The sequence below is a fragment of the Pelodiscus sinensis genome, unplaced genomic scaffold, assembly GCF_049634645.1.
Source record: "Pelodiscus sinensis isolate JC-2024 unplaced genomic scaffold, ASM4963464v1 ctg86, whole genome shotgun sequence".
Lineage (NCBI taxonomy): Eukaryota > Metazoa > Chordata > Testudines > Trionychidae > Pelodiscus > Pelodiscus sinensis.
Window position 1 is genome coordinate 379,841 of NW_027465973.1, and position 22,715 is coordinate 402,555.

At 57.5% G+C, this 22,715-nt stretch overlaps 2 protein-coding genes across 3 annotated transcripts; one reads left to right on the plus strand and one right to left on the minus strand.

The window, feature by feature from the left end:
• Positions 1-362: 362 nt before the first annotated feature.
• On the plus strand, positions 363-18,346 carry LENG8 (leukocyte receptor cluster member 8). Its single transcript, XM_075917466.1, has 15 exons — positions 363-887; positions 5,267-5,438; positions 6,153-6,251; positions 6,460-6,573; positions 7,799-8,045; positions 9,330-9,465; positions 9,968-10,153; positions 10,318-10,641; positions 11,120-11,254; positions 11,619-11,904; positions 12,587-12,688; positions 13,472-13,540; positions 13,830-13,959; positions 14,642-14,849; positions 16,627-18,346. The coding sequence occupies exons 1-15, from the start codon at positions 850-852 to the stop codon at positions 16,787-16,789; spliced, it is 2,409 nt and encodes an 802-aa protein (XP_075773581.1). The 5' UTR covers positions 363-849; the 3' UTR covers positions 16,790-18,346.
• Positions 17,590-22,617, minus strand: LENG9 (leukocyte receptor cluster member 9). Of its 2 annotated transcripts, XM_075917467.1 has the most exons (3): positions 22,412-22,617; positions 20,715-21,990; positions 17,590-17,723 (listed from the first exon to the last, which is right to left on the minus strand). In XM_075917467.1, the coding sequence occupies exons 2-3, from the start codon at positions 21,969-21,971 to the stop codon at positions 17,628-17,630; spliced, it is 1,353 nt and encodes a 450-aa protein (XP_075773582.1). In that variant the 5' UTR covers positions 21,972-21,990; positions 22,412-22,617; the 3' UTR covers positions 17,590-17,627. The 2 variants fall into 2 exon arrangements, with proteins under 2 accessions (XP_075773582.1, XP_075773583.1); XM_075917468.1 differs by lacking the exon at positions 17,590-17,723 and having other exon boundaries at positions 19,784-21,990; positions 22,412-22,615.
• Positions 22,618-22,715: the final 98 nt, after the last annotated feature.

Sequence of the window (22,715 nt, forward strand, 5' to 3'; positions counted from 1 at the left end):
CGAGCGGACCCCGGGCCTAGGCGGGGCCCGAAGCCGGGGGGGGAGGCCCGACAGGCCCGAGGCGGGGGGGGGCACGAGAGGCCCGAGGCGGGGGTGGCCGAGTGTGTGGGGGGGGCAGGCAGGAGAGGCCCTGAGGCGGGGGGGAGGAGAGGCCCTGAGGCGGGGGGGGCAGGAGGGGGCCGAGTGCGGGGGGGGCAGGAGAGGCTCGAGGCGGGGGGGGGCAGGGCCCTGAGGGGGGGGCCGAGTGCGGGGGGGGGCAGGAGAGGCTCGAGGCGGGGGGGGCAGGGCCCTGAGGGGGGGCCGAGTGCGGGGGGGGCAGGAGAGGCCCTGAGGGGGGGGCGCTCGCGGGGCTGAAGCTCGCAGGGGCCCGGCCCTTAAGGCTTGGAGGAGCCGGGGGGGGCTGAAAAGCTGCGGGGGGGGGAGGCCGCGGCCTAGGGGAGCCTGGTGCGGACGTTGGGGGGGGCTGAGAGGGGCCGTAACCGGGGCCTGAGGCGCAAGGGGAAGGTGGGGGCCCCGCAGCGGGTCTGTACCCCCGAGAAGACTGACTCAAGGGGGAGCCGCCGAGCGCTCCCCATCCTGACCCGAAGGGCCTCCTGTTTCCTGCCCTGGAGCGTGGGGCCGGGCCCCCCGAGTTCTCGCCCGCCCGCACCCAGGAGGCTGAGCCGCCCCCCCACCGATACAGAGCGAAGGGGGGCACCCCTGGATTCCTGCCCGGCCATACGCCCAGGAGGCACAGACTGTTCGGGGTGCTGTGACTTTGCACCCGGCGACCCCACACGGTGTGTCTACGGAGCCGGGCGCAGGGGCCACTGCTATAATCCCAGCTTTTCCACCTCCAGCGACGGAACGATGGCGACCAACCTAGGCGACCAGCGATCTCCTGAATGGTGATCATTGCATTTTGGGTGCTTGGGTGGGGGCTGTAGAGGTCGCTGGTTAATCTGCTGCTGCTTCAGGTTGACTTTGGCGGGGAAGGGGAGTAGAGGGGAGCAGTGAATTGGCTCCCTAGTAATGACGGCGTTCCTTTGACAAAAGCCCAGATTCATGGGCCAAAGCAAACTAAGCTCTCATTCTCCCAGGCTGCCACATGTCTTAGTCAGCAGGCTGGATCAGCATGTCACCAAATAGTGACAAAGGAATCTTCTTTTTCAGAGCATAAACTAGTGACTCAGATGGGACAGGAACAGATCCTTGTTCTCTGTACATTGTGGTTGTCTGTGCTCTTTCCTCTGAAGCAACAGCTAGTAGCAGTGCAATCACCCTCATCTCCTGTACCTGTAATTTTAAATGTCTTGGAAGGGTTCTTTACTCCTTAAGGCTAGACTTATCTGTGCTGCGGGGACTCTTTTTCTACTGCACCATAGACAAGCCCATTTTTTAAGGCATTTGAAAATGGGGTGATGAAATGTTGTGTGGGGGTAGGCTAGTGGGTTAAGCCACACAGACTTTGTACTAGTATAGCTTTTTCAGTTAGAGGTATTGCTTTGAAATAGTTATACCAGTATACCCCTCTAGAGTGGATGTAGTTGGGCCAGTATAAAAGCCTACCAGTAAAGCTGATTTCCCTCATGAGAATAATCTGTACTTTTATGAGCACCTTGATAGTTTCATCCACTCTGGGGAAGATTTATGCGCTGGATTTTAATTAGGGATGTAAGCAAGTATCGACTGCTCGACTACCGGATAAGCTTATTGGGTAGTTGAATGGAGTACTCCACTACTTGCTCTCCCTCCTTCACTGCCTCTGTATGAGAGGCAGCAACAGGGTGGAGGGGAAACAAACTGGTGCTGGGTGTTACCAGCTTAAAAGCACCATCTCTGCAGTGCCACTTGTCCCCTATTTCCCCACTGCTGCCTCTTTCAGAGGTTGCTCTGGCTGCTGCTGGAGCAGCCCCTGCTCGCGGCTGCAGCGAGCTGGGATCGAGCAGGCCCGGCTCACACCAATCCGGGACCACTGCGCCTCTGCATTTAAAATGCAATAAGGGCTCAGCGGCTCTTGCTACAGGAAAGCCCCGACTTCCGACCGCCCGAGTCACGACCCCTGTGCTTACAACCATTTTTTTAAGTGCAGAAGGGGCTGAAGAACCCCGACTTAGTCCTTGGCCAGCATTTACAACTGCGCTTGGCACCTATTGTAAATGAGGGTTCAAGTTATGACGCCCCCGACTTGTAACGATTCCCCAGGAACCAATCGCATCGCAAGTCGGGGGCCACCTGTACATTTCAAGTGCAGGTGGCTCCTGGGGCTGGGATTGAGCAGTCCTGGCTTATGCTGGCTCCGGACCACTGCGGCTCTGCCTTCTAAATGTAAGAGCCTGGCAGCTCTTACTGTTTAAAATGCAGAGCCCCAGCAGGCACAAGAGCTACCCCCACTGCAGCTCTGCAGAGCCGCTCCCTTATCAACAAATGGTGTCGACTACATAATTAGCCAAATAACCACAATTTAACATAAATTATACTGGTATCAAAGCTTTTGTCTGTAAACAAGCCTTTAAACTGCTGCACCTAAGCTGCTTCTATATGTCAGGTGTGAGTAGTGTAGCTGGATGAACATCCTTTAAATGCTTCTGTATGTTGAAGTGTGTTTTAGCACTAATGGTGTGGGGATAAAAGCCTGAGCACGCATCTGAAAGAGCCAATCAGAATGACTATAAACCAGAAGCAGATTAAAAGGCTCATCAAGAATGGCCATACAAACCTTTTAGGTGAAATCCACAGACCACTTTATTTTAGGGGGAGGTTTTTCTGTCAAAAACATTTAAGTGAAGGGCTTAGCCTTAGTAGGAGAATCTGTCAAATTAATGTTAGTCTAATACGTTATTTGACCGACTTTGGTACTGAGTGTAATATTCATGATTTGTGTGCTGGGTTTAGCACGGTAAAGTTCTGACTTCCAGTCCTGCAACAGATTCTTCACAGGCAAGACCATTTGGCCCACGCGGGTCCCCTGTCAACTTTGTTGGAGGGGCCCTTGATGAGCTCATTGCGGGATTGGGCCTCTTGGGGTGGAAGTGACAATTTTTAGTTTTTTTTAAAAAGCTTCAGAACTGTGTGTGAATCATTTTGCTGCTTACTAGAATGTGGCAGGGTTTAAAGATTGCTGGGGACAGGAGGAAAACTGAGGGTGGTTTTGTTTTTTTGTCTTTGTGATATATGCAACTGTTTTGCCATTAATCAGGTAAATCTCAATGTTTTTTTGGGGGGGGGAGGGGGAAGGTTGATGTGGTAAGCAAGGGAGCCATAGATTAGCAAACCCCGTCTGTCCGTCTGTGAGGAATGCTGCATTTCTAATTGGTTTGGCTTTATCTTCCAGCCATTGGGTTTTGTGCTGCCTTGGTCTAGGGAATGTGGGTCAAAACCAGAGAGACAGACAGAGACTGACATGTTGGATAAAGACTCAGAATCTTTTCTCCTAACAATCAGTTCTCTGTCGTATCAGTGATGGAGAGATTGTCTGGCAATCTTCCCTCTCTCCTTATGTCATTTAGTCCCATTGACTTCAGTCAGACCAAGTTACAGTGACAAGTGAAGCAACAGGTTGCATTGCTTTGAGACCTGTTGCGTTAGGCGCTTTGCAAACGCAGAACAGGAAGTGTACAGAACGGAATGCAAACCTTTGTACTGTCTCCATACCTGTGATGTCATAATCCTGCCAGTTCTCCAGCTGGGGGATTGAATCTAAATCATGATTGGAATCGCTAATTGGAATGCCTCCTGTTAAACCCTCGATTTTAAATTAACTTTTTCATTTTGTACTTATGACAGGTGTATTCTCACTGGTCGATAGAGCCATTAAAATGTAGATTTACAAATAACAGTACCTTTACAGTGGTTTGTTACAGTATAGCTATAGACACTTATTTAAACTGTTATAGAGCTTCATATTTTCAGATTGTTAAATTGTACACTTTTAGTATGTTAAGAAAAGGTGAATGAGATTTTGCTTTTGTGCTACTATTGTGCCATATGTATATGAAGTGTGACATAAAAAGTTAGAATCTGGCGGAAAACATCTTTATGTAGAAAAGCAGGCTGTAACACACTGAGGTTTCTTGATATAAGCTCGTTAAGTCACAAATTGTATTTAGTTACTTTAGGCCTGGCATATCTTGTATTAAATTCAGATTTCACTCTAAACTTTTTTTTAAAGAAAATCTTACTAACATTTAAATAATTATAAATCTGATTTTTATCCACCCTGTTCTCCAGTCAGCCCTGAAGTCTTCCAGGAAAGAACTGGGTAGATAAGGCACAAATTTCTAACACAAACCCTTTAGGAGCTTGCCTTAGAAGCAGAAGGAGACACACAATTGCCATGAAATCTGATCAGTTCAGGGGCGGTCTAGACAACTTCCTTAAAATAGCCTCTCCCTGGCCAAGCAAGATGACTTTGCAGAGTTGTTTTCATAGTTCAGCTGGGTGTTTTCTAAGCCTGGGTGCTTGCTAAATATTGGACAACTTCAAATAAGCGGGGTAATCTCGGAGTGGGGAACATGTTGCTACTTTTTTCTTTTTATTTTAGAGGCTCCTTTATTTTTTTTAAAGAACTAAAGTGACAGTTATTTGAAAGCCACTCAGGTGTGATGCAGAGAATAGCTCTGGAAGCTGGTGGATTAAGGGATAAAATGCAGGGGAGGGGGCCAGAGTCACAACGCACACTGTAACATTGCCCTCTGACTCACCTGTAAAGGTGCAAGCTTGTTTGTGTCTGTGAAATAGCCCAGGTGAGACTGGTGTGGCTTGTTAAGAGTGCACCTCTTTCAGGGCAGGCCAGATTCCATATTGGATTTAACTATGGGGTGATGGAGACACGACTTCCAGAGAAGCATGGACCTAGTGATTAGGGGTCCTTCCCCCACGCCCGCCTCTCTGTGCCTCAGTTTCCTCTCTGTAGCATGAGGATGGTGAGGGGCTGCCGGGGGGGTAGACGCATTAAGATTGTGCGGTGCTTAAGAGATGGTGAGTGTCATATGATGACTAAGAGGTTGCGCTGTGTTAGCAGGCGATCCTAGAGTGGAGGAGGGGGCACGGCGGTGAGTGAAGGTATGTGAAGCAGGGAGACTCACGAATACATGAATGAAGAGAGAATGGCTCTGTTTATCCTCTGGGTGGCACTCCTGCCTCCTTTCTGCTCAGACCTAGCTTAAGCTGCAGCTTGCTTTAACCCTGGCTGCATCTGGCTAACCTTTACCTTTGCAGTCAGGGCAGAGGGATTCATGTGCCCAGACTCCAAGCTTAACCCTCGGCTTTCTCTTGATCCATCCAGGGCTCCCCAGTACAATCTAGGGAACAGCGCCACCCGGGAGAACAACATGGAGGGGCCAGCGCATGAGAACCCTGAGTGGGAGAAAGCCAGGCAGGCGCTGGCTAGTATCAGCAAAGCCAATGCTGCCTCTGGGACCAGCAAGGCCTCCAACAATGGACCAGCTAATACGCAGGTAACAGGCCCCCCGCTTTTTCATGGGGTCCTCATCTGAGCACCAGCATGCGGGGAAATCTTACCTGGCCCCAGTGCCCAAGAGAAGGGTTAAAACGTGAATTTCCATGCCATTGCGCTTAGTTCGTTACGGGGCAGTGAGGGCTGGTCAACCGAGCATGGGCTTAGACCGTGGGAGACCTGGCTTGGACGGGTGAATCTGGAGAAGTCACTTCTCCCGTCCCCTTCCTCTGCCTCTCTTTAGATTTTGATTTTAAAGCTTTCGAGGGCAGGGCCAATGCCAAGCATGGCAGGGCCACCATCTGGTCGATCCCTTCAGCAGACTACATTTTATGCCCTGCCAATTATACTTATTTGCTCTTATTTATTCTACGCTGCTGCCGCCCTCGGAAGCCCCAGCCGAGGCGCCGAGCCCTGTTGCGCGAGCTTCTGTACAAACCCAGAACGAAAAGATGGTCCCGGCACCCAGTGAGCGTCTGCTCTGTTGGCCGAAGGGGTTGGGTTGTGTCCACATGCTGGTTTTAAACTCAGTCTTGTTATGTGCCCGCACGACCTTCTTGTATGTCGGTGCATGCTGGGAAAAACCTGGTTTGCTGCTGTCTGCTACCTGGTGCGGTGCACACTGGGATAGCCAGTGGGGGACTAGTGGGGCTCAGGTCCAGGTCATGCTCCCTTCTCACCGCCCGTTGTGATGCTCCTGTATGTTTCTCTGCAGTATGCATCCCAGCAAGGAGACCCAAACGCGCTGCAGCAGTATTACCAGTGGTACCAGCCGTACAACTTCGGATATCCCTACAATTACTGTTACCCAATGGTGAGCGATTTACCCACTGCCCTGTGTTCGGGATCTCTTGGCAAGAGCTGGGGTGGGGAGCAGCCAATGGGAGGTGCTTGGGGGGGGGGGGGGGGATTTTAATGGCAGGGGTGATGGGGGGGGGGAGGGGGTTTAGCCAGCATTTGTTAAACACTTGCAAAGTGCAGTGCACTGATGCGGCTCTGTGGGGCTTGGCTCGTCTCTGCAGAATGTCTACCCAGGCTACAGCTTCCCCGGCCAATATGGGGTCGCAGGGTCGTATTCCTCTTCGGCAGCCCAGCAGCCGCCAGCTCCGGGCCAGCACCAAGGGAACATGAATCAGGTAGGTCTGAATGCTCAGGGGTCCTGCTGCCAGGCCTTCTGGACCGCGCTCGCTTCTCTGCTCCCCCTGGGGCCAGGATTCGCATCAGGATTGTGGGCTAGTGGTTAGAAGAGGCTTTGGCACAAGGATCCCTGAGGGTTGGGGCAGTAGGGGCCAGGAGTGAGAGCTGACTGGGTTCTGTGTGAAGATCTTGGCAAGAATGTTATAGCGAGGGGCTGGGATCTGGGACTTTCCCCGGCTGTGAGAGGGGCGTGGGGTCTAGTGGCTAAAGCAGGAGGGACTGGGTGCTATCTCCCAGCTCTGGAAATGGGGTGGGGTCGTATTATGATCATGAGGGTTAGCCAGCAGCCTGGGGACTCGGGTTAACTATGTCCTTTACCTAGCCAGGTGGAGTAGCCAATAGGAGTGTAGGTAGGAATTTCAAACTGGGACCAAGGAATTTTGGTTTTTCCCTCCTTTGTTCTGGGCAGTTCTCTCCAGCTATTGAGGGGGACAGACACTATGTCTCCCTCCAAGAAAAGACTCTTCCTTCACTTTCTGTAAGTGGGGTAAAGTTTAGATAAATCCATTAGGTTTCATTGTGTTATGGTTTGGGTAGGGATCTGCTGCCTGTGCACTTTTTAAAAGATGTTCGGCTTTTCCTTGTAACTAAGTTCTAGGCCCATGGAGGTTCCATCTGGAATGTTGTGGTGCTAATAAAAGTTTTCTCTTTTCCTTTTGGTTGATGGTAGTGTCCTGCTTTTTACTTTAGGGGTGCGATTTTCCCAAATGGTCTCTCCCCTGGTTTCTTTTTTAATTTGGGTGGTGGCAGCGGAAGTCTTATTCCCAAAATCTAGGTTTTTAAGATTTTGGGGGGAAGTTTTATACCAAAGCCTGGTAGATAAGGTTTTGGGGTAATTGCTGGCCACCACTCCTGCATGTATCGTGCCAGAGTGGGGAAGGAGCCGTAACAGGTAGGGGCCGAGTGTCAGCACTGCTAACTACTGGTTGTGTGACAGCAGGCAAGAAACTGAGCGACAGACTTTTCTTGAGTCAGGGCTTTGTAACCCTTGGCTGCCCCGATTCTTAAGACAACAGGCTGTTCTCTCCTCCCCCCCTCCCACCCGGCCCATCTGGAATGGGGGGGCACAGTTTATCTACTCATCTGCTTCTCACTGGGCCTTGACGCCTGTCTAGGGCAGGCATGTGCCACTTTCCGCTGAGCGTGTCTGTCTCTCCCTTCCAGCCCCCAGTGCCTGGCATGGAGGACGGCATGGGCTACCCCAACCAGCAGCAGCAGATGGCCGCCTCCAACCCACCTCAGCCACCTCCGCAGCATGCCGGCCACCCCATGGGCAGCATGGGCCAGCAGCAGGGCAGCCCGTCCGGGAACCAGCACCTGCAGCAGAACTCGGGTGCCTCCTACAACCAGCATGCCTACGCCGAGGGGCCCAAGCCCAAGAAGGGGCAGCAGCTGTGGAACCGCATGAAACGTGAGTCTGGCCCGGGTTAGAGTGGGGCTGGGAACTAGGACTCCTGGGTGCTCAGTCTGGTGGGTTAGAACAGGGGGAAGGGGGCGGGAAGGCAGCAAAGTGCAGACTAGTGGTTTGAGCAGGCAGCTAAGACTTGCAGGTTCTGTGCCCGGCTCTGGGGGTTAAAGCAGGAAGAGGGCTGGAACAGGGAGGCGGGTGCTTGGCTCTCCCGGGCTCATGGTCACCGCCCGTAGCCAGCTCTTGGCGCACGGCTCTCATGAATGACTGTCACAAGGAGAGATGTACGATCCCGTTTCATTAGTTAACTGGCTACGTGTTACGTTTAACCCGTTAACCGACTGCATGAGGGATGGCTAGAGCGGGTGCCGCCAACTGCGGACAAAGGCTGCTCCGACCCTACCCACAGTACGCCCTGCAGGGTTGGAGAAGCCCCTTGCCCAGGGCGGGTGGGGGACTGCCCCAGCCCCCACCGGTTAATCATAACTGGTAAGCCTCGCCTGTTAAGGGTGAGACTTACCGGTTAACCGTTAACATCCCGAGTAAGAATGCCATGTCACTCGCCGGCTCCGGTCCTCGCGTCTGCTCGCGCCGCTGACTCGGACCAGCTGGCAGCACAAAGCTGTCCTGCAGCGCGCCAGCTCTTGACATGGTTCCCGTCGCTCACCCTTTGCTGGGGGCGGATGAGAGAGTCGTGGGGGCCCGGCCTCACTTGTGGAGTCTGGCGATGCGCATGTGTGCTAAGAAACAGACATCACAAACCCGTAGCCCCGCCTCGGACTCATTCCCTTGTCTGTAAAACGGTGGAAATTCCCCTCCCCACCACGGGGGGGCGCTCTGCGGTGGAGACTTTCCTCTAAGGGGTATAATACATGTTCGCCTTCTGCCTTCTCCAAGCCAAGCCTTCCCCTCCCCTCGGAGACCTCAGGGTTGCTTGCCCTGTGCTTGAATGCAGTCCCCTGGGGTGGGGCACGGAACTGGCTTTCCGGGGTCCTTCAGCTGATGCAGCCACTTCTGGGGTGGGATGCAGGGCTGTTTATACCGGGGTTCCGCAGGGATAGGGTATGTGTTCTGGCATCAGCACGACAAAGACGACATAGCTGTTCCAGACAGGAATTGAAGGAGAGGGTTCCAAGTAAAATCGGAGAGAGGGTGTGTGTTTGGCTTAAATCAAATGTAGTTTGGGGGTGTCTTCTCAAGTGAGTCCCTCTAGCCCAAGGATTCAGTAAACTCAGAATTCCCTTCCTGCTTCGAGCTATCCAGTAAACCTCTCTCTGGTCTCCACAGACGCCCCTGGAGCCGGCGGCCTGAAATTCAACATCCAGAAACGCCCCTTTGTGCTAACGAACCAGAACTTCGGTCCCTCAGACCAGCACAGCAACTTTGGGCCGCAGCAGAACTCGGAGAAACATCACAACCAAGGGTACGTGTCTCGCTGCCCGGCCGCGCCGTCCGTCCGTCACGCCTGGGGCCCACCGGCAAAGGCAGAGGCCGTGCAGGGCGGGGTGTGAGTGCTCCGAAATAGAATCCCACCGCTGCCCCTGAACTCTGTGGGCCAGCTCTCCTCCCCTCTGATTGTCCTAGCAACTCGTCTCAGCCCCCGGTCTGACTTAGATTCCTCTTCCTGGAGTTATTTCCAGGGAGTTCTCAGTCCAAAGGTGCCTTCCGGCTGTGGAATCTATGGGAGGGGACGGGAAATCCATGGGGGCATCAAATGGGACGCAGGATTTCAGCAGGGGGCTTGTCCAATGGCGTCAATACTTCCTGTGTCTTCTGGAAACACCTAACTGATCTGTCCCTGGTTTGCCCATCAGCTGGGGATCGGTCTACGCCCTGGACCGCAGGCCTTTCTCTCCCATCCCAAACCCTCCTTCAGTGGCTCGTGCCAGGCCTCTAACGTCCGGCTTCCATTGTCCTTCCCGCAGCTCGTCGGCTGGCAAGCCGGAGGACTGGCCCCAGGACATGAAGGAGTACGTGCAGCGCTGCTTCACCGCCTGCGAGTCGGAGGAGGACAAGGACCGGACGGAGAAGCTGCTGAAGGAGGTGCTGCAAGCCAGGCTGCAGGACGGCACGGCCTACACCATCGACTGGAGCAGGGAGCCGCTGCCGGGGTGAGCCCCCCTGCCGGCGGGACGGGGGTCGGGAGGGGGCTGAGTCGGGATTTGTGGGGTTTTCGCGGCTCAGGCAAGAGCTGGTGGCTGAGGCTGCCTCAGCGAACGCCAGTGATGCTCTGACGCCCGGCGGCCTGTCTCATAACACCCGCTCTCCCCTCCAGCCTGGGCAGGGACAGCATGGCGGAGAGCCCCAAGAAGAAGCGCTGGGAGGTGTCTTCTCTCCATGCCCCCCGGGGCTCCGTGCCCTCCGGCCTGTCGCAGCAGCAGCAGCAGCAGCAGCAGAGGGGCAGCGGGGCGGGCAGCGCGATAGGCTCCCAGTCCCAGCGTGGGGGGGGCGGCGGGGCCGGGCGGGCCCGAGGCAGCAGCAGCTTCCCCACCAAATTCGGGAACCGCAACGTCTTCATGAAGGAGAACAGCTCGTCCTCCAGCGCCGGGTCCCGCTCCCGCTCGTCCTCACGCTCGCCCGGCCGCCGCTTCCGGCGCAGGTAGGGGCAGCAGGGCCAGGCCTGCCCAGCCGGGCCTCGGGGAGCCGGTACTCATGCCAGGGTGCAAGGGGGCTGAGATCAGGGAGCTCTCGCTAGACTCTGAGGACCTGATGGTGTTAAACGTGGGACTAAGGGGCCCAGCCAAGCCTGGCGGCCCTGTCCCCAGCCCAGCTCAGCCCCCGGGCCCCCCGCAGGGCGTCAGAAACCAAGTTAACCCGCTGCCCGGACAGGAGGGGAGACCATATTGGAAATGGGATCCAAGTGCGACTGCCTGAGTCTGCAGAGAGCCTGAGCCCACAGCTCTGCGAGCAGCCCTGAGCTTCTCCTCCTGAGGGGTCCTCGCTCCCCCCCCTACCAGGAGAATGGGGGCAGGCGCTGGGGAAGAGCCCTTAGCCCCTGCCAGATTTCAGGGGAGGGGCCCCAGGGTTGCTGGGGGCAGGGCCGAGAGGCTGCCCACTAACTGTGCCTCTTTCGGCAGCGATTCCCATTCGGACTCCGACAGCTCCTACTCGGGCAACGAGAGTCGTGTGGCCAACCGCAGGAACGTGCCGAAAAACCGGGGCCGAGGGGGACACATGGAGCGGGGCCGGATGAGGATGCAGAGGGGTAAAAGGTACGGGCAGGAAGTGGGGTGGGGAGGGGGCTTAGTTAATGGGGGACTTGGGGGCTAAGCTGTTGCTGTGCAAAGAAGCAAGGATAGAACCTCGATGCGGGGACCAGCTCTGGGAGGGGGGTGCTCTAGTGATCGGGGGGGTCACTAGGACTCCTGGGTTCTGGACCGGCTCTGGGAGGGGCGTGCTCTAGTGATCGGGGGGGGGGGGGGGGGTCATTAGGACTCCTGGGTTCCGGACCGGCTCTGGGAGGGGGGTGCTCTAGTGGTCGGGGGGGAGGGGGGCACCAGGACTCCTGGGTTCTGACCCTGTGCGAGTCCACTGTCCCCCGGCTGCTGAGCTGAGCCGCCCGCGTGTCCCTTTCAGGCACGACCAGGGCCCCTCGAAGCGCAACCGCCGGCGGAACGCCATGGACTACGAGGACCCCGAGAAGGAGTTCAAGAAGCAGCGGCGGGCGGCCCGCTTCCAGCACGGCCACGCCAAGAAGCTGCGCCTGGAGCCCCTCATCCTGTCCATCAACAGCCTGGACCCCGCCGGCTCGGAGAGCCTGGACTGGAACGAGCTGAAGATCCTGGGCACCTGTCAGGAGATCACCAAGCACTACCTGCGGCTCACCTGCGCCCCGGACCCCTCCACCGTCCGGCCCGTCCCGGTGAGTGCCAGCCAGCCGCCCCGAGCCTCCCGCAGGCTGGGACCCCAGCTCGGACCACAGCTACAGGGGCACCGGGCAAGGGGAGGAGCTAATCTCTGGCAGGGACTGTGCACCCGATTGGGTCCAGCATGCCTGAGGGGGCAAATTACTTCCCTGCTCCCGGCCTCAGTTTCCCCTCCCAGGCTTTGTGCAGTTCTCCAGCATGGGGGACTCTGTCTAGGCCACATCCGGACGCTGGGCCTCTGGTCTAAGCTGTGGCCTGGGCAGCGTGACGGGGAGCCCCTAATTTTGCCTGGCAGGTTTGTGTCGGAGCCGGGGGGGCGTCTGGTGTCCCAGGGAGCCCTGAGGGGATTGGCTTAGGTCAGGGAGTGCAACAGCATCCCGGGTCTGGGTGGGATCTGTATGGGGAGGGAGAGGGCGGTGGTGGGCCCCAGATCTCAGCTGGGGGCAGCCCATGGGGGGGGCTGAGGTTGGATTGGGGTCTGGGCAGCCGCTCGCACTATGCGCCTCCCCCAAAGGCAACCCATGCAAAGCACCAATCAGCCTGCGGCCAGCCTGCTGTCGCACGAAGCCCTGGGCCCGGCACACTGCTCCCTGTGACGAGCCGGGGCTCTGACCCATCCTTTCCAGCGAGGACACAGCCACTTCTGTCCCCTGCTGACCCGGCCCTCTGCCTCCCCAGGTGCTGAAGAAATCCCTTTCCATGGTGAAGTCGCACTGGAAGGAGAAGCAGGATTACGCCTTTGCGTGCGAGCAGATGAAATCCATCCGGCAGGATCTCACGGTGAGCTGCCTGCCCCTCTCCCGGTCGCAGGCAGCCGTGGGGGGAGCCCGGGGGGGGGGGGGGGGCTGAGCTGCAAACCGGGTCTGGGCAGAGGCCCCTCCTTAAGACTGTGCATCTCTAGTGTCCTCAAAGGGCTCCTTTGCGGGGGGATCCAGCCGCTTTGCAAGCAGAGCGAATGGCTCCCAGATCGGAGTCCTGCTGTCGTCGGGTCGGTCAGCTCCGCCGGATAGACAGGCCCCACGTGGCTAGATACGGTGCAGCTTGGGACTGCGGGGGGGAGACTGGGGTCCAGTGGTTAGAGCAGAGGGGCTGAGAGCCGGCACCCCTGGGTCCTCTGTCCAGCTGTACCCCTTGCTGGCTGTGACACCCCAGCCACTTCCTGTCTTGAGTTGGGAGAGGAGTTGTCACTTCCAGGGCAGGTGGTCTCCTGCGTTACCGCATCACTGTTGTGTGTTCAGCCTCTTCCTCCCGGCCCTCGGCTCCCCAGGGTTAACTCCTCGCTCTCGGGGGCTGCTGAGTGCAGCTGCTTTGCTCTGTTGGCGGCTGTGGCCAATGGAGCAGCTGGCCAGAACTATCGGGCGGAAGCTGCTCCATCAGCCAGGTTACCAGGAGCCCCCCCACCCCCGACTTCCGCACTCGGCACAGGAGAAGCGGCTCTGCGGGACCGTCTGGTGGCAGGGTGCTCGCTGCAAGGGGAGTTGGGATTGAACCTGGCCTGATAACGCAGGTGGTAGACCGTCCCGTGGGGCTCCCAAAGTGACCCCTCTCCTCTGCCCCGTGCAGGTACAGGGCATCCGCACGGAGTTCACGGTGGAGGTGTATGAGACCCACGCCCGGATAGCGCTGGAGAAGGTGAGGAGGAGCTGGGTTGCTGGAGGGAGCTGTCGGGAGTTGGGGGGGACCGGCTGTGTCAGAAACCCCCTGCGTGGGGGGGGGGGGGGAGGTGAAGTAGAATGGGCCAGAGGTCGGGGGGGGGGTGCAAAACGGACAAGTGAGCTTGAGCAGTCGGTGGGACTCCTGGGTTCTATCCCCAGCTGTTGGGGGGGGGGAGTAGGATCTAGTGGTTAGAGCAGCGGGGGCTGGAAGCCGGGACCCCTGAGTTCTCGCCGCCCCAGCAATAGGAATTCCCATCTCTTCCCAGGGAGACCACGAGGAATTCAACCAATGCCAGACCCAGCTCAAGTCTCTCTATGCCGAGAACCTGCCAGGCAACGTGGGGGAATTCACCGCCTACCGCATCCTCTATTACATCTTCACCAAGAACTCGGGCGGTGAGTGGGGGGGGGACGACTCCCTTCTTCCCTAACAATGGAGGTTCTGCCTCAGCAGTGTCCCCCACCCCCAACCTCGCCCTTGGCCATAGGGGGGCTGCCTGGCACTGGGGTGGGGTCCCTCAAGTCCTACCCTTGCCCAGAGAGCTGTGCCTAGAGTGGCTGCCCATGTAAGTGCCCCCCCATCACCCTGGTCCAGTCTGGTGCCTTACGGTGAGCTGTGAAGGGTTCCTCAAGGATTCGGTGGGGGTGGGGGTAGGGGGACAGATAGGGGAAGCCCATGGTGGGTGGAAGCTGCTCCAGCAGCAGCCCCTGTTTGCAGCAGCCTGGGCTGGCTAGTGCGAGCCGGGACCAAGGAGTCCCAGCTTGTGCTGGTCCGGGACGCTGCGTCTCTGCATTTAAAATGCGGAAGAGCCCGGCGGCTCTCCTCTCACTCCATTTAAAATGCTCAGTCCCAGCTCGAGCTGGCTCCTGGGACTCCCCCACTGCGGCTCCGGAGAGCGGCCCTTCTGGACCGAGCGTGCGGTCCGTACGAATTGTATCGGCACCGCCACTAGCCAGATAACCACCGTTTCACATCCTCAGCCGGGACCCACTCTGCCACGCCCCCAGGGCAGGGAGTGGGCCTGTGGGGGGAGCCTGGGGCCAGCCACAATAACCCCCCCCTTCCCCTCTCCTGCAGACATCACCACGGAGCTGGCCTACCTGACCAAGGAGCTGAAGGCAGACCCCTGCGTGGGCCACGCGCTGTCCTTGCGCGCCGCCTGGGCCCTGTCCAACTACCACCGCTTCTTTGGGCTCTACCGCCAGGCGCCGTGCATGTCTGGCTACCTCATCGACAAGTTCGCCGAGCGGGAGAGGAAGGCGGCCCTCAAAGCCATGATCAAAACGTATGTCAGGCCGGGAGGGCGCCCCGCCCGCTAACCCGCCCCCTGCTGGCGGAATGGGGGCACAGCCAGTCACTTCTCCAGCTGACAGTACAGCTGGATCTGATTGGCCCAGCTAGGGCGGGGGTAGGAAGGATCCTGATTGGGTGGGGGGGCAGCCTAACTTGGTGGGGGGCGGGGGAGGTCACCCGTCATCTTAACCAGCCGTCTCCCTGCGGCAGGTAAGTAGAACCGAGCCAGGGTGCAGCGGGGGGCCCTGTAGGTGACTCGTCGGCTCCGTGCCCAGATGCTGCCTCCGCTCCGAAGCGGGGAGCTGGGGCCGGCCTGCTGTGCATGGGCTAAGGCTGCTGCTAGCACCTTCGTGGGACGGGTGGGGATTGCAGCCTGGCAGCAAACCTTCCGGATGGTGGGGGGGGCAGGATTAATTCACAGGAAGGCAGCTCCAAGGTCCTGTGCTGTAGCCCCCAGAGGAGACTTGGGGGGGAGGAGCCTCACTGGCTTGGCAGCTCCAGCCCCCCAGATCAGGATCAGGGTGGCCCCAGAGTTCAGATCTGAACCCTTCCCCCAGCTGGTTCGGAAAGCGCCGGTGTTTCCCTTCCAGCACAGGGAGTGCGGGGGGTTGGGCTGCCTCCCCGCTCCGGCCCGGCGCTGTCACTTAGAGGGGCCGGGCTGCTGCCAAAGGGGATGGAGGCAAGCTTCCTGTGGGGGTGAGGAGGCAAAGCTAGAGAGGGAGGCCAGCGGGTTGGGGCCACCATAAGAGTCTCCCTGCTCCATGGAGAGTCCGGTTGCCCCTGATAGCAGCTACCTTCCCTGCTCTTGAAACAAGGGGCCTCATGCTGCCTCTTAGGGGTGTGGGGGGCAGCCCCCTGAAGAGCGTGGGTGGATCTGCTCCCCACTGCTTGACCTGGGATGCGGGTAGGTGCTGGGAGGTGGGAGCACTAGTGGTTCGGAGCCCTTTTGGGTTTGAGCTCGGGGGGGGGGGGGGGGTGCTGCTTGGGGGTCCAATCTGGGAAGGGAAGGGAATGGAATCCGAGCTTTGGGGGTGGGATTGTCAACCTGTGGAACTCCTCGCCAGAGGATGTGGTGAAGGTTAGAACGTAAACAGGGTTCAAAAAAGAGCTGGATAGGTTCCTGGAGGTTAGGTCCATCAATGGCTATTAGTTAGGGTGGCAGGAATGGTGTCCCTGGCCTCTGTTTGTCTGGAGGTGGGTGACGGGGGAGGGATCATGTGAGGATTCCCTGTTGTGTTCCCTCTCTGGGGCATCTGGCACTGGCCACTGTGGGCAGACAGGACACCGGGCTGGATGGACTGTTGGTCTGACCCAGTCTGGCCGCTCTTATGTTAGTGCGCATGCAGGCTACTTGAGGGTCAGGTCCAGGAGGGGCATTATAGGGGTCAGATCTAGTGGGGCAGGCTGCTTGGGGGAGGCATGGAAGGCAGATCTAGTGGGGCAGATATTGAGAGAGGGGACAGGCCGCATGGGGGTGGACCGGGCGGGCAGGGTGTTGGGTGAGGGGCAGATCTAGAGGAGAAGGCCACTTGTGGGGAGGTTAGTGGTTTGGAATGCAGATCTGAGGGGGCAGGCCGCTTGGGGGCAGATCTGGGGTGGAGGTTGCACTGGCTACTTCTCTTCCTCTCCCCCCCACCCCCCGACCTCCCCCTCCGCTGAGGTCCGGAAAGTGGCTCTTGAATTTGTGCTTGTCCCAAACTGCCTCCCGTTGCACTTTCCCCCCGTTCTGTGGTGGGTTTTGTTTATTTGTTTCATTTTGTTTCCTTCAGTTTCCGCCCGGTGCTCCCCGTCTCCTACGTTCAGTCAGAGCTGGCCTTCGAGACGGCCGAGGAGTGCCAGCTCTTCCTGGCCGCTCTGGCTCTTGTGTACACAAGCAGCGACGCATCCAAGATTGACTGCAGGCAGAGCTTAGCAGTCCTGGCCAACTTCTAACCCAGCCCACTCCTCCAAACCCCCTCTAATCGCAGCCAAAGGGTAATGGCGGCTCACTCTGTGCTGCCGGCCTCGCCCCGGCCCCCCCGCACCTCCGCAGACAGAAGCGGGTAAGACGGCCGGCCGCTGGACAGCTTCTCCATAGCGTGCTGGGCAGGGGCCCATGCAATCCTAATGCTTTTGTTTAGTCTCTCTTGCCAGCGGATCGTTCTCCGGGGGGCTGAGGCGGGGAGACCCGTCCTCCACAGCAAAATGCCCTCGCCTGGTGCGAACGCCGTCCCTGCGCAGCCTCAATCTTCGGCTCTGCGCACGCGCGTGTTCGAAGACCCGCCCCTACCCCCACGCAACCGTGCAAACTGTCTCGGGAGGAATCCGGTCCGAAACGCAGCTCTTTCCCTCCCTTCCGCTCCGATCCCGGAGCACTCGGAAGTGACCTCCGGAAGGAAAGAAAAACCTGCAGCTTCACTGGGCTGCCTAATTAAACAGATTTAGCAAAAGGAAGCGAACGTCCAGAGTCGGCCGGTCGGGAGAGCTGTAGTCTAGATCCTCTGGGCACTTTAAAAGCCAAGGAAACTCTTTCCTCTGTGCAATGTTGATCTCTTCTTGGAAATGAGATTTCTCTGTATATATTCAGGATATGCTGTACAGGAAACTCCCCCGCCCCCTTCTATAATGTAAATAAGGAGAGAAATTCATTGTATTTTGTAAAGTATCTTTTCTACTTTTTTTAATTCTAAACTTCAGCAGGTCGGGTTGTGACTTTTTCTTTTGTTGAAATTTTTTTTTAAAGAGTAGATCCTTTGTTGGATGTTGTGTATATTTCCACCTTGATCTGAAACTAACGTTGTCTCAGTTTTCTCTTTCTCTTTTCTCCCCGCTTCTGAGCTTTTTGGCCAGCCTTCGAAAGAGCGCCAAAAAACCCCCAAAGGCACATCTGGGCAAAAAAGAGAAAACAAACAAAAAGAGCTGAAACAGCAGTGGAGGAGAATGAAATTTGAAAGAGCGAGCCGCAATCGGCCAGCACCCCACCTCAGAGACTGTTGCTTAAAGACTTTGTAAGAATTGGGGAACCAAAGGCAGAGAGAGTGAAAAGTGGGGTGATGCAGACAACATGGCTGCCAGGAATTGGTCGTCCTTCCAATAATGGATTCAACCAGTCACCAGCAAATCTTCTGATCACGTCTAAGTTTCACCGTTTCTGTGTCCTGGAGTTTTTTTTGTCTATGCTCAGTTTAGTTGATTTTTATTTATTTTTTGCCTTTCCTCAGTTTCTTTACAGGTAACTTGGTAATGATCCATTCCCTCCCCTTTCCTCATTCTCCGTTTGTCTTTTTTTTTATTTTCCTTTCTTCCTATAGTCTCTCTAGCATCTCATTCTCCTTCCGAGCCTTCCCCCTTCCTTTCTTTTGTTGGACATATGTAACTTTCTGATGTGCACTTGGCAGCATGAATTGCTGGATTTCAAACGCTTTTTTTTTTCTTTCCAGAAACTTCCTTTTTTGAGGAGTATTTTTCTCAAAATTGAAAATTAATAAAAACGACAAACACAGACAGAAATGCCTCTTGCTGGCTTTGTTTCCTGAGGATGGATTGGGGGGACGCTTGTGGGACTTTGGACAGTAACCTTGACAAAATGCTTGGGACCGTATTTCCAAAGGCATTGAGGTGCGGTACCTAACATGGCACAAAGTGGTTCCAGGTGCCCGACTTGCTCAACCCTCCGTGTGCTAAGCTTGGTCGGTGAATTCTGCTCAATTTGCCGCATCATTAGGTGTCTTGTTATAAGAAGCCCACATGATCTTTTTCCAGGGAAAAGGCAACACGCCACATTTACTGAGAATACAGTAGAAATGCGGCATATGCTTTATAAAGACAAGCCCCCCCCCCCCACACACACACACACAGTCTTCGTCATTGCTTAAGGTTACCAGTCTGTTGCTCACATCTTACAGGCCAGGCAAGTTACATGCGAGAGGGAGGAACGGGGGCTTCTCTAGGTCCGGACCCACTCTCCGAAGTTGACGGGACCCGGAGATTTGTTCAGGATGCTCTCATCGTTTATAGGACTTTTCTCCCGTTCGGGTCTATGCGTTTTGCTTTGTCAGCTCTTAATCATCATCCATTCCGCTCAATATCTGGTTATCTGGGAGTTATTCTTTACTCTGACATTTGTATGTTGGTGTGTCCTTCCCAGTGTTATTTCAAGGCTGTCTTGTTTGTAACAGAGCTTGTTTCTTAACACTCCAAGGCCGTCTGTGTGGCCTCTGTCGGTCTGCTTTGTATTGGGCCCAATTTATGGAACTGTGACGCCTCTGAGTCTTCCAGCTGCCTCCCCTCTTCCACTGTCCGGGCCCTGAAACTGTTGGGCCTCCAAGTTGTGTTCTCTCACATTCCATTCACTCCCCCCTCCCTGGGAGCTACACAGTCATTTCACACATGGGAAAAGGGACACAATGAAGGTATCAATCTAATTCCTAATTCAAAGTGTCTATTAGTACAAACTTGTAATGTGTTCATTATAATTTCTTTATAAACACACTCCCTATTCTACTTACTCCTGAGAGCAACAGTGTGATCACACTGACACAAGGATCCTGCTGATCTCTTTGACTATGTCTACACTACAAGTTCTCAGCAAAAAATACACTGAGGGACTCATTTGCATGAGTCACAATCTCATTTGCATCTTTTCTGCCAATCTGTTTTTGCACAAACAAGCAGCGTGGACGTTTTCTTTTTGTGCAAAAAGATAAAAGCCCCACTTCTTGTTTTTGGGCAAAACTGGATCTGCATACAATATGCAAATGAGATTGACTCATGCAAATGAGTCCCTCATTAGCATTTTGTTTTGCTGAGAACTTGGTAGTGTAGATGTAGCCAAATTTTCAGTCTTGACATCCGCTATAGACCCAAAGCAGTCCTAGAAGACTCTTCTTCCCTGCTCCCTGGAGATGGGCAGCTGGCAGAGTTAGAGTTTTTTCTTTATTCCCACTACCCGTTAAGCACATTAAATAAAACTCTGGTTGATAATCTGGCAACTTCTCGCTCTGTCAGTCATCTTGAAGTCAACTCTAGAAGGCCGCCTCTGCCGTGAATTAATTCCTGTCTGAGCTAGAGCAGCTCTTACTGTCTAGTCCTCTGTTAGTACCAGCAAACTGCGTATCTCCCTGCCTGCATCCTTAGCAAGAGGGCGGAAAGGGTTAACTTGTTATTGGGACCAGCCCATAGGTGCCAGTTTACCCGTGTGCACACAAGACAAAGCACGTTCCAGGCCACAGAGGCAGAGAGAAACCTGCCCGCGCGCCGTATTTATTTGGTATTGAGTTGCCCTGGCTGCTGCCAGGTGGGTATAAAAGTGAGAACGGAGGAGACACAATTGCTGAACAACAAACCAGTATCCCAAGGGGAGGGGAGAATCGCATTGTGCAAACCTGCCGGGCTGGGGGAGCAGACCTGAGCTGGACTCTACCTTCTGCTGGCAGGAGCTTGGGCCTCACAGCCCAGAGGCAGGGCCCACCCCTGCCAGCTTATCCCATGAGTCACACCCTGCATCCTGCCCGGAAGTCGCTCCCCAGAGGCTGCTGCCTGGGGGGAGGAGGTCATGGGCAAGGTGAAATGGGGAGCTTAGGTTTAGGAAAGCCAGGAGTCCTGGCTCCCTGTCCCCCTTCTCTAACCACTCAACTCTACTGCCCCCCTAGAAGGAGTAGACTCCTCTCTTTTCCCTGCAGTGGAGTAGAAGCCAGAGGCCTGGCTCCCACCTGACGGGAGGAGGCCAGAATTTCCCTTGGGTTCCCCCTAAGTTTGGGGAGGCTTCGAGGTAGAAGAGCCCAGCTCTGGTGTGGCAAGGGGTGTGGGGCACCCCTCAGTACAGATCCAGCTCCACCAGGGTGCAGTAGAACCCGTCCGTCCGTCTGCCCCTGCCCACCTGGCACAGACACAGCGACTCCACCGCCTGGGTCCCCAGCTTCTCGGCAGGAGGCAGCTCCAGGGGCAGGCTCGGCCGCGGCTTCCTGCCCGCCGGGATCTTGGCCACGGTGAGGTGGAAGCAGTCGTGGCCCTGTAGCTTGACCACACTCAGCCCTTTCCTGGCAAATCCCCGCTCCAGGGTGTGGGCCAGCCCGACCAGCTCAGGGCTGGGCCCGGGGTCAGCGTACAGCACACGGCCCTGGAAAGTGGCCAGGCCTCGGAAGCGCAGGAGGGGGGCGGGCGGCAGGAGGCGCCGGTGCTCGAGCTGCAGCTCCCGCAGGGTGGTCACAGCCGCCTGCATCTCGTCAGGGCCGGCCAGCCAGAGGAGGCAGAGGGTGAGGTGGAGCGTGGGCAGCGGGGTGCAGAATTGGGCTACGGCGGGATTGGCTCGGGTCAGGGCCTCCTGGAACTGCGCCACTGCTTGCCGGAGCTCCGGGCTGGTGATGCGCACGGCCACGAAGTGAGTGGGACAGGAGGGCGGGGGAGCTGCTGGAGGATGGCTCCCGGCTCCTGACTCCGTCTCCTCTTCTTCCTCTTCACTCTCCAGAGCCCCCTGGGATACCCCAGCTCCACCGGGCGGCCCCTCGGCCCCAGCTCCGCCGGGCGGCCCCTCGGCCCCAGCTGCCAGGGTCGACTGGCATCCTCCAGCTAATCCGCCGCCCGCCGTGCCCGCTGCCTGTTGGTGCCCGGCCTCTTCCTCCAACACCTCCAGGATGGTCCGCCCGCCCCCCGTGGAGCCGAAGACGTCGTCCAGCCGTCTGGCTTTGTCCCACACCACGCGGCTGCCGTATTTGAAGTACTGGATCCGGTGCTGGGGGATCGCGAGCACCTCTGGCCCCACCGAGGCCAGGTCCTCCCAGGAGAAGGCCGTGAAGGGGTCCTCCCGCACGCCGGAGAACCGGTCCAGGTGGCCAACGGTGAACGCGCCCGGCGGCAGCCGAGGATCCCAGAGGATGCGGGAGATGACGTCCCCCGCTGTCTTCATGGGGGGCTTCTTGCTGGGGGAGGGGAGCTCTGGGGGGGGCTGCGGAGTGGCAGGAGGGGCGCCGGGGTGGGGGTTCCGGCAGCGGGCCCCGAAGCGGCAACCACCCGCCAGGAAGAAGCGGCAGGGGGCGTTGATCCCGGGGGCCTGCTCCATCACCCCCAGCCTGTCGGGACCCGGTTCTGGGGCTGCCCCGGGGGGGTCCCCCCCCGCGGATGGGCCCTGGCCCTCCATGGCTGCAGCAGAGTTGGGCCTGCAAGGCAAAGAGAGACTTAGCAGAGGGCCTGTCCCCCCTGCAGTGGGGCAGGGGTCTTCCCCCTCCCAGGGGCACCAGGTCCCACCCAGACCCAGGGCAGGGACAGGCTGGCTCAGGAGGCAGGGACCTGGCCTCTCTAGGGGGCACCAGCTTCCACCCAGACCCAGGGCAGGGACCTGGCCTCTCTAGGGGGCCCCAGCTCCCACCCAGACCCGGGGCAGGGACAGGCTGGCTCAGGGGGCAGGGACCTGGCCTCTCTAGGGGGCACCAGCTTCCACCCAGACCCAGGATAGGGACAGGCTGGCTCAGGGACCTGGCCTCTCTAGGGGGCACCAGCTTCCACCGGCCCCAGGGTAGGGGCTGGTTGGGGGGGGGGGGGGCTGCAGCGCCCGATCTTGGCGCACTGCTCGGGAATTACCTGCCCCGGCCACGCCGCTCCCTGCGCCCGGACCAGCTGCTGCGCCCGGCCCCGCCCGGCTGTAAAGAGCGTAGCAAAGGCCGCTGGGAAGGGGCGGGGCTTATGGCGCTGAACCCCGGGCCGCCAGCAGGGGGCAAAGAGCCTCCGCAGTGAATGAGTAACGCGCTGATTAGCCCCGCCCGGAGCCAGCGGCGAACCCAGGCGCCCCGCCCCGCCCGCTCTAACCACTAGGCCCTACGCCCCGCCCGGAGCCGGCGGCGAACCCAGGCGCCCCGCCCCTCTCTAACCACTAAGCTCCACGCCC